The 11421-nt window shown below is 38.8% G+C and overlaps 1 protein-coding gene across 2 annotated transcripts in view; it reads left to right on the top strand.

Annotated features, from left to right (window-relative positions):
- The window catches only part of PDE6A (phosphodiesterase 6A, cGMP-specific, rod, alpha), a 120959-nt gene that overhangs the window by 49224 nt on the left and 60314 nt on the right, over positions 1 to 11421 (top strand). For both annotated transcript variants that reach the window (XM_006863870.1, XM_006863871.1), the window contains one exon: positions 1763 to 1827. In XM_006863870.1, the coding sequence (XP_006863932.1) occupies positions 1763 to 1827 (65 nt within the window). The remainder of the gene's footprint in view (positions 1 to 1762; positions 1828 to 11421) is intronic.

Here is an 11421-nt window from a genome sequence, read left to right as displayed (position 1 = left end):
GCTGTAAATCTTTACAGGAGCAGAAAGCCTCATCTTTCTCCCATGGAACAGCTGGTAGTTTCGAACTGCTGAGCTTGTGGTTCGCAGCCTGATTTGTAACCACTACGTTACCAGAGCTCCTTATATATATGTTGTTGTTGTTAAGTGCCATCGAGTCGTATATATATAATTATTATTAGATTCTGCAGATATAACCTAACTTACTCTAATTGTTATAAAAGTTTTTTAAAATGTTGACGCTCAATTTCTGTTTTCATCTCATCATGGACTGTTGACAAATAATTTACAGAATGGCACCAGCTTGGGGACCACGCATTACTTAGCCCTGGTCGAGGCTAATGGCACAGACAGTGAACACTGTCCATTTGCCCAAGTGACAGAGCAGTACGAGCACTGAGCTAGGAGTCAAGGGCTTGGGTTCGGATTCTAGTTCACTGTCTGGCTATAATGAGTTCTTTCCTTTCTCTGGGTCTCAGTTCTCCCATGTAAAACTGGTTGCTAACTTGCCTATCACACTCGGCCCTTCAGAGGATCTAGTAAAGCTATAGCGTTTTTCCTTGGAGAGCTAGGGGAAAGGAACCACCTGCCATTACCCAACTGCATACTAGGAATAAAGTAATTGAACAAATCTGTTTTCAGAGATAAGTCTTAGTGTGGTGCTGTAGGATAAGCACTGGACTGCTAACTACAAGGTCTGCACCAACCTCTCCTTGGAAACCTTATATAGGGCCACTATGAGTCAGAACCATCTTGCTGGTACTTGATAATGACAAGTTTAAGAGAAGGGAGTCTTTGGGTGGCTCAAATGGTTAAGCACTAGACTATGCCAAGAAAAGTTAGCAGTTCAGATAACCAGTTCAGAAAAAAAACTGCCTGGAAATTTGTTTTCAAAATGTCAAAGCCACTGGAAGCCCTTTGGAGAACAGGTGTCCTCTGACATACATGGGGTCTTTATGAGCAGGAAATGACTTGACAGCAATTGGAGTGTGTGTTTGGTGGTGGGGAGTTGAGAGGGAGTTGTGGGGGGAACAGAGAGGGAGATGATAGGGAACTTTAGAAAAATGAGAGTTTTAATGGCTCAGGGAGGTGGGAAGGATGGAGGAAGTGGAAAGTTAGTGTGGTGGCATTAGCTATGACTGGGAAGGCAGGCCTGGAAGAGAAGACTCAGCCAAGAGCAGCTGAGTGGGGAGGTGAAGGAGAAAGGGGGCCATGGCCATGGAGGTGAGTCCTACCTGGGGATGGCTAGGTTTGCCATGATGTTTAATAGAATGGGAGCCTTTTCTCTTCCCCCTCACCCTAGTTTTTGTTGTTGTACTGTCGTCAAATATGTTTCCACTTACAGAAATCCTGTATATGTCTGTATATATACATGATTGTTATAAGATTTCAGAGGAGTTGCTAGTGGATTTGAACCACTGACCTTGTGGTTAACACTCCAGTGCTTATCCTACAGCACCACGACAGCTCTTTCTCCTTGCACTCAACCTCCAGATCCCTTTGCAAAACTTCCCATCTATCTTTCCAGGCCCAAATCCCAGCTCCTACTTGGTCCCTGTGAGCTGGTTCCAAGGATGAGAGCCCTGAGTCCCAAGAGTCAGCTGAGGATGGGCAGCTTGCAGTAGTTGGATCAGGTTTGGTGCTTTCTGAAAGTCACAGGGCATGTGGTCAAGAGTGAGGCCTGTGTCATGGACAGTCAACTACTGAGATCCTTCCTCTGGCTCTTAGAGTATATAAGATGTCATTTTTCTATATCTTTCCTTAGGAAATCAACTTTTACAAGGTCATTGACTACATTCTGCACGGCAAAGAAGACATCAAGGTCATCCCGTAAGTTCCATCTCAAAGCATGTACAATGGCAGGCAAGTTGCCAATGTTTAGAAGATACTCTTCTTGACATTGTTGTTGTTGTTGTTGAGTGCTGTCGAGTCGGTTCTGACCCATAGCGACCCTGTACAGGGTTTACCGAGGCTGTAAATCTTTACGGGAGCAGAAAGCCTCATCTTTCTCCCATGGAGCGGGTGGTAGTTTCCAACTGCTGGCCTTAAGGTTTGCAGCCTGATTTGTAACCACTATGCTACCAGAGCTCCTTACATTAACATAGAGCTCCCGACATTAACATACACCAAACCCAAGAAGACTACATGTTGGGTTAGAGGCAGAGAGGGCACTAAGGAGGCAGTGTGAATGATGGAAAGAAACTATATAGGAAACAAGGCCCGAATAGAAGAGACTTGATTACAGTCACAGTGTGCAGGATGCTGAATCAGTGTAAGTGTTTGTCCCAGATCTGGTGTTAATCAGTTACCTATGTGGCTGCAGAAGTCCCTAGGTGATGTAAACTTTTAAGTGCGTGACTACTTACTGAAAGGTTGGCAGTGTAAACCCGCTCAGATATACCTCAGAGGAAAGATCTGGGATTCTGCTTCCAAAACATTGTTGTTGTGAAGTGCCGTCGAGTCGATTCTGACCCATGGCGACCCTGTATAGGGTTTCCAAGGAGCAGCTGGTGAGCTTGAACAGCCGACCTTGCAGTTCAAATGGCGCACTAACCCACAGCGCCACACCAGGCTTGAAAACCCTCTGCACAGTTCTACTCTGTAGCAGAGAGGATCACAATGAGTCAGTATTGATTCAATAGCAACTGGTTTTGTTTTTGTTTTTTGATCTGGGTCTCTGTTTCCCATTTATAGAAGAATGGGACTCTTTAGGAATAGGACTATAGGATCAGATCAGTGCTTTTCAGCTTGCTGTGGAGATACCTCTGGGATCCATGAAGGCAGAGGGTGAGGCAAAAACACAACAGGAAGCTGGTTAAGGGAGCACCTCAGCCTCTAAGGCAGGTATATGTTCTAATGCCTCTGCAGATGTAATCCAGTAGGATAGCAAAAAGGGCAAGGTCCCAAACTTGCCTAGAGGTGGTTACACAGCTTTTTAGTATAGACTTGTACTGTTTGGGTCAATAGAGAATTCTCAAAAACTTGTTATTGCTAATGTTAAGTACTGTTGAGTTAGTACCAACTCACAGGGACCCTGTATAGGGTTTCTGAGGAGTGGCTGGTGAGTTTGAACTACCATTATGGTTAGTAGTCCAGTGCTTATCCTATAGCACCATTGTTGTCGTTAAGTGCTGTTGAGTCGATTCTGACCCTTAGCGACCCTGTATAGGATTTCCAAGGAACAGCTGGTGAGCTTGACCTGCCGACCTTGCAGTTCAAATGGCTTTGCAGTCTGGCACATTAACCTACAGTACTATACCAGAACCAAAAATTGAGTTGTCTTCTTATCTATTGAATCTTCTTCCTGCGTGTCAAGAGACCCGCCCCCAGCTCTGGCCCTGAGTCATAGTCAGTCTTTTGAAACATGATTGCAGGCTCCTTGAAGCTGGCAGCCAGGCTCAGTAGGGACGTCCTTGGTTTCTTTTCTCTGATCTGTTTTGTCCAACCAAAAGAATTTACCATAATCCACTGTGGGCCGCCTTAATCCTTAAACAGTGAGTGCAGTAGGTTACACTGACTTACTCCTACTACCAGGTTGAACTGTATGGAATAAGTCACTGTCACTTAGAAAACCATTTAAAAATTTTTGTCAACTTTTGAGAATCATAACCTAGCCAAGTTGACACATAAAATTAAAACATGACATCACATCCAGTTTGTCTTTCTTCTTTTTTTCTAACTTTCTCATCACATGAGTTAACATGTGTCTACCCTCTAGAAGCTGTGGTAACGTAGTGATTACGAGTAGGGCTGCCAACCTCAAGGTCAGCAGTTCGAAACTACCAGCGGTTCCATAGGAAAAAGATGAGGCATTCTGCTCCTGTAAAGATTTACAGCCTCAGAAACCCTGTGCAGGGTCACTATGAGTCGAAACTGACTCCACAGTACTTAACAACAACAACCGTCTAGCCAGTGAATAATTCATTCTGCCTTTCTACCCCCGGTAACTATCATAGAATGTTTCCTTTAGCATGAAAACCTTCCCTTGATTTTTACCATAGTGATCTCATGCAATATTTGTCCCTTTGTGATTGACTAATTTCACTAAGATTAATGTCTTCCAGGTACGTCCATGATATGAAGTGTTTTACAGATTCATCATTATTCTTCAACTTTGCATAGTATTCCTTTATGTATATGTACCAAAGTTCATTTAAGCATTCTTCCGCTGACGGGCATGTAGGCTGTCTCCATCTTTTTTGCTGTTGTGAATAGTACTGCATATCTATTCACACCACAGCTCTTATTTCTTAAGGATATATATATATATATATCAAGTAGAGAGATTGCTGAGTCATACAGCATTTCTATTCCAACTTGTGAAGAAAGTGCCATACCATTTTCACACAGTTGTTGGACCATTTTACACTTCCACCAGAAGCATAAGAAAATCCTATACTCTCTATACTGTTGCCAACATTTGTTGTTTTCTGTCTCTTTTGAACTTTGTTATTAATACTGAAGTAAGATGATATCTCATTATTGTTTTGATTTGCATCTCTCTAATGATCATAAGAATTTCCTCATATGTTTGTTGTCCATCTAAACATCCCCTTTAATGGTGAAGTGTCTATTCATGTCCTCTGCCCATTTTTTATTTGGATTATTTATCTTTTTCTGTTGAGGTGTTGTTGTCGTTAGGTGCCATCGAGTTGGTATTGACTCATAGCAGTAGAAAGAACCATTGCCCCGACCTGTGCCAACCTCACAATCATTGCTATGTTTAAGCCAATTGCTGCTGCCACTGTGCCAATCCATTTAGTTGGGGGTCTTCCTCTTTTTTGCTGACCCTCCACTTTAACAAGCATGATGTCTTTCTCCAGGGATAATATGTCCCTCCTGATAATATGTCTGAAGTATTAGACACAAAGTCTGGTTATCCTGGCTTCCAAGGAACATTCTGGCTGTATTTCTTCCAACACAGATTCATTTGTTCTTTTGACTGGCCATGGTACTTTTCATATTCTCCTCCAAACCATAACTCAAATGTATCAATTCTTTTATAGTGTTCTTTATTCACTGTCAAACTTCACATCCGTATGAGCTTATTGAAAATACCATGGCTTGGATCAGGCACACCTTAGTCCTCAAACTGACATCTTTGCTCTTCAACACTCTGAAAAGGTCTTGTGTAGCAGATTTGCCTAATGCAATACATCATTTGATTTCTTGAGTGCTGCTTGCATGAGTATTGATGGTTGATCCGAGCAAAATGAAATCTTTGACAACTTCAATCTTCTTCCCATTTATATGGATGTTGTTTATTGGTCCAGTGATGAGAATTTTTATTTTCTTTACATTGAGGTTCAACCTATACTGAAGGCTGTGCTCTTTGATTTTTATCAGTAAGTATTTTAAGTTCTCTTTGCTTTTAACTAGTAAGTTTCATCTGCATATCACAGGTTGTTAGTGACTTCCTCCACCTCTGATGCCACATTTTCTTCATATTATCCAGTTTCTTGGATTATTTGCTCAGTATGCAGATTGAATAAGTATGGTGAAAGAATACAACCCTGGTGCATACCTTTCCTGATTTTAAACCATTCAATGTCCCCTTGTTTTGTTTGAACAACTGCCTTTTGGTCTATGTGCAGGTTCCTTATGAGTACAATTGAGAGTTCCAGAATACTCATTCTCCACAATGTTGTCATGATCTACACAATTGAAAGCCTTTGCATAGTAAATAAAGCACAGATAAACATCTTCCTGGTATTCTGTCTTTTTCTTGTCTGATAAGTCATGGTCAAAAAAAATTTCCCCCCAGTCTGTAGGTTTTCTTTCTACTTTTTTGGTGAAATCTTTTGATTTAGTGTCTACTTTTTAGTAGGTCCTAGTCATCTTTTAGGATCAACGTCCTAGTCTTGGTGTGGCACTGTGGGTTAATGAACTGGACTGCAAAGTCGGTTTGAACTGCAAGGTCGGCGGTTTAAGCTCATCTGCAACTCCTTGGAAACCCTATACAGGATCACTGTGGATCAGAACCTGCTCGATGGCACTTAACAACAACAAAAAGTCATCAATTTTGTCTTCTGCTGTTTATTTGTTTTCACTTATGTTTGATAGTGTATTTATGCCATGTATCAGTGTCTCTAAGTTTATCCTTGTTTTTTCATTGATGATCTTTTTAGTTCTAGGTTTTACATTTAGGTCTTTAATCCATGTTGAGTTCATTTTTATAGATGGTATGAGATATGCATCTTGTTTCATTCTTCTGCAAATGGATTTTCAGTTTTGCCAGCACCATTTGTTGAAGAGACTATCTCTTCCCCCATTTAATGTATTTTGGTCCTTTGTCGAAGATCAACTGAGCAAAGGTGGATGGATTTACTTCTGGAACTTCAATTATGTTCCATTGATCATATATTTCTCATTGTACCAATACCAGGCTGTGTAGCAGGTTTTGAGATCAGGAAGTGAGAGGTCTCCTACTTCATTCTTCTCTTTTAGCAATGTTTTGCTTATCCGAGGCCTCTTTCCCTTCCATATAGTTTGTAATCGTTTTTTCCATCTCTTTAAAGAAAGTTGTTGGAATTTGGATAGGGATTATCTTATATCTGTAGATTGCTTTAGGTAGTATTGACATTTTCACAACGTTAAATCTTTCTATCCATGAGTGTGAGTCTTCCATATTTGTAAATCTCTTTTGGTCTCTTGTAGTAATGTTTTGTACTTTTCTTTGAATAGGTATTTTGTTTCTCTGGTTAGATTTATTCCTAAATATTTCATCCTTTGGGTAGTTATTGTAAATGGTATTGTTTTCCTAGTATCCTTTTCAGAGCTATCTTTCTTAGTATAAAAGAATACAACTGATTTTTGTATGTTGATCTTGTACCCTGCCACTTTCTTGAATCAATGAGTTCCAGTAATTTTTTCACTGAGTCTTTGGAGTTTTCTGTGTATAGGGTTATATCATCTACAAATAGAGTTTTACTTCTTTGCCAATTTGGATGGCTTTAATTTCTCTTTTCTTATAGCTCTGGCTAAGACTTCCAGCAAAATATTAAATGTTGTTGTTGTTAAGTGCTGTTGAGTCAGTTCCAACCCATAGTGACCCTGTATAAGGTTTTCAGGAGTGGCTAGTGAACTTGAGCCACCGACCTTGTGGTTCAAACTGACTTTGCAGCCCAGCGCATTAACCCCAAGCATCACACTAGGACTCCCAGTATTGAATAGGAGTGGTGATAAAGGTCTTCTTTGTCTGGCTCCTCTTTGCAAGGGAAGTAAGTACTTTCAGTTTCCCTTTGCTGGGAGTGATGTTGGCTGTGGTTTTGTATGCTGTTGTTAAGGGCTGTCAAGTCAGCTCTGACTCATAGTGACCTTGTATAGGGTTTCAGAGGAGCAACTGGTGAGTTTGAACCGCTGACCTTGCAGATCAAACTGACCTTGCAGTCCAGCGCATGAACCCACAATGCCACAACATACACTTATGTTCAGGAACTTCCCTCTATTTCTATTTTGTTGATTTTGTCAGGAATGGATGTTGGATTCTGTCAAATGACTTTTCTGCATCAATTTCTTTGTTTTATTTATGTGGAAGAGTATGTTGATTATAGTTTTTCTAATACTAAACCATTCTTGCAAACCTAGTAAGAATCCCCCTTGGTCATCTTGGTCATGATATATATATATATATATATATATATATATATATATATATATATGTTGTTGTTGTTGTTAACATGTATATAACATCTGACAACATGTATATATATACATGTTGTCAGATTCAACTGGCAGGATTTTGTTGAGAATCTTTGCATCTATGTTTGTGAGGGATATAATTCTATATATAGGTTTATAATTTTATTTTTCAATTGGGGTCTTTGCCTGGTTTTGGGATCAAGGTTATGTTTGCTTCAGAGAATTAATTCAGGACTTTTTCATCCTTTCTTATGATCTAGAAAAGTTTGAAAAGACTTGGTGTCAACTATTCTCTGACTGTTTGCTAGAATTAACTAGGGAGACTATGTAGACCTGGGCTTTTTTATTGGGAATTTTTTAATGACTTGAGCCAGTTCTTCTTTTGTTATAGATTTGTTCAAGTTTTCTACTTCAGCTTGTGTTATAAGTTAGGTAGGTTTTGTGTTTCTAGAAATTTGTCCATTTCTTCTAGATTTTCAAATTCGTTGGAGTATACAGTTCTTCTTAATACTGTGTTATCCTTTGTATTTCCATCATCATCCAGGTAATTTCTTATTTGTGTTATTTGCATCTTTTCCTTCTTTACTTTTGTTACATTTGTCAATGGTTGTTGGTATTATTAATTCTTTCAAAGAACCAACTTCTTATCAAATTAATTATTTCTATTGTTGCTTTGTTTCCTGTTTCATTTATTTCTGCTCTAACATTTATTATTTCTTTTCTCCTGGTGGTTGTAGGCTTACTTTGCTGCTCTTGTGCTAAATGCTGGAGGTGTTGGGTTAGGGTGTGGATTTTGGGTCTTTCTTCTTTTTTGGATGTATGTGTTTATTGCTATAGATATCCCTCTGAACACTGCTTTTGCTGGGTCTTAAGTAGTTGAGTATGTTGTTTTTGTTTGATTCAAGGGATTTTTAATATTTCATTTCTATTACCCAGTAGCTTGTAAGTGAGTGTTATTCAATTTTCATGTAATTGGTTTTTGCCCCGGATCTTCATATAGTTAAGTTTCTAACATCATAGCATTTTGATCTGAGAAGATTCTTTGTAGTGTTTTTATGTTTTTTAATTTATTGAGGTTTGCTTTATAGCCTAATATATGGTCTAGTCTGGAAAATGTTCCATGTGCCCGGGAAAATAATGTATATTGTGCTATTGTTGGGTTGAATGTTCTGTACAAATCTATGAAGTTAAGTTGATTGACTATGTTGTTTAGTTCCTCTGTGTCTTTGTTGAGCTTCTTTCTGGTGGTTCTGTCCTTTTTCAAAAGTAGTGTCTCCTGCTACATTCGAGTTTCCTCTGCAAAACTCCCTCTTGTTGTGCATTGCCTGCCCTGTCACTCATGTTAACATGTGTCTACCCTCTAGCCCATGAATAATTTCCTCTCCCCTCCCCTTTCCCTCATTATCCTCATAGATTATTCCTTTTATCAAGAAAAACCTTTTTTCCCTCCTACTTTTTATAACATTGCTCTCATACTGAGTAAATAATTAAATTAATCTATTAAATGAGACTCATTCAAAAAGTAGTTTTAAATCAGCAAAGTGTGCATCAGGATTCTATCCTTCCACCATATTTATTCAATTTGTATGCTGAACAAATAATCTGGAAAGCTGGATTATATGAAAAAGAATGTGGCATCAGGATTGGAGGAGGACTCATTAACAGCCTGTGATATGTAAACAAAGGGAAGGGAGAACATAGAAAAACACACACTGGATCTTAAAACGTCCCTTGCAAGGTGACTACTCACTTCTGCTAGTGTTTCCTTGGCCAGAGTTAGTCAAATAGCTACACTTAACTTCAAGTGGACCAGGAATACTGTCTTTCTATTTGCCCAAAGGAGAGCAAGCCGGAATATATGTAAACATCCCTAAAGGTCACCACAGAACGTGCCATCCAAACTAAGGAAGGGAAGTATTGAATAGTAAATAAATGTTTCCTCTATTTGACTGCCATTTTGTCATATTGTGGTGGCTTGTGTGTTGCGATGATGCTGGAAGCTATGCCACTGTTATTTAAATACCAGCAGGGTTTTGTTTGTGGGATTGCTCTTTGTTTTCTTCATTGGACAGACTTCAGTGGAGCTTCTAGATCAAGACATACTAGGAAGAAGGAGAAGCAAACTAATTCTGAATGACTAATCATTGGTCGGACCCGACTCGATGGCACTTAACAACAACAACAACAATCATTAAATATTTTACAAATATCAGTGAAGCATTGTCTGACATAATGCCTGAAAATGAGCCCCTCAGGTTGGGAGGCACTTAAAATGTGGCTGGGAAAGAACTGCTTTCTCAAAATAGAGTTGACCTTAGTAAAGTGAATAGAGCCAATATTTCATTTGCAGATGGGCATAACTTAAAATGGGAAGAAGCATCCATAAACATCCATTAAAAATCGGAGTGTGTTATGTAAGAAGTATGAATCTAGGAAAATTTGAAGTCTTCAAAAATGAAATAGAACACATAAAGATTAGTATCTTATGCATTAATGAGCTAAAATGGACTGGTATTGGCCATTTTGAACCAGACAATCATATGGTTTACTATGCCTGGAATAACAAATTGAAGAATGGCATCACATTCATTGTGAAAAAGAAGAGCAAAGCTAGAAATTAGAAATTTAAAAAAATATGGTAGTCATAGCATGAGATGCATCAAATGACTAAGAATCCATCTAATTAAAAATTGTCAAGGCTTTCATGGTACACAATCACAACATATTCTTGAAAGGAATGAAAGTCAATATACATAAATGGAGAGGCATGTTTTGTTCATGGATGAACAACTCAATCTTATGAAGCCATCAATTATTTCCTGATTGAATACATTTATATCATCATTATACATAGTTATCATTATAATTGAATTATGCAATCAATCTATAACATCTCCTACCCCAATCAAAACTCTAGAAAAAAAAATTTTTTTTAAGTTGTGGAACATGATAAATTGATTATAAAATCTGTATGAAAATGTTTAACTAGTTTAAAAGGTCAGTCTTGAGTATTTTGTTCTTTAAAGAATTATCTATCTAGTATAGATAGTTGGATTCTTGGTAGACACTGTGGGATCAGCACTGGACTGCAAGTCACAAGGTTGGAAGTTCAAACCCACCTCAGAAACGCTGAGTTGGAATTGGCTTGATGGCACTTAACAACAACAATATGGGATAAAATTGGCAATAGAACCAAATCCAAACCCACTGATGTTGAGTTCATTCTGACTCAAAGTAAGCCCCCAGGACAGAGTAGAACTGTGCCAAAGGGTTTCTGAGCCTGAGAATCTTTATGGACAAAGACTGCCTCATCCTTTTCCCAAGAAATGACTGACAAATTTGAACTACAGACCTTTCTGTTAGCAACATAATTTGTATCCCACCATGCAAGCAAGAATTATTAACATATAGAGGTTAAGATATACAATACACTAAGACCATCAAGGGAGAAGAGCACAAGTAGAATACGAGATCTTATCCAGTGATGGAGGCAGAGATGGGGACATGGAGAGAGGAAGCAGCTGAGGACTCTAGACTCATAGAAAGAGAGGGGCTAAGAGATGGCAGTCAGGAGGCAGACTAAGGATGTGCCCTTTGGTGGTGTAAATTATTATATATGCCTGAGTGTTTAAAAAAAAAAGCACTAAAGTGAATAGAAAGTAATATTGTTAACTGATGGTACATGGAGGGGATTATAATCATTGTAATGAAACAAGGTGTATGATTTGTTGAATGTAAAACTGATGATCTGCCCTATAAACTTTCACTCCATCCACAATAAAA

Source organism: Chrysochloris asiatica, unplaced genomic scaffold (genome assembly GCF_000296735.1).
Source record: "Chrysochloris asiatica unplaced genomic scaffold, ChrAsi1.0 scaffold00057, whole genome shotgun sequence".
Classification (NCBI taxonomy): domain Eukaryota; kingdom Metazoa; phylum Chordata; class Mammalia; order Afrosoricida; family Chrysochloridae; genus Chrysochloris; species Chrysochloris asiatica.
Note: the sequence above shows the minus strand (reverse complement) of the source record. Positions and strands in the feature narration are given on the sequence as shown.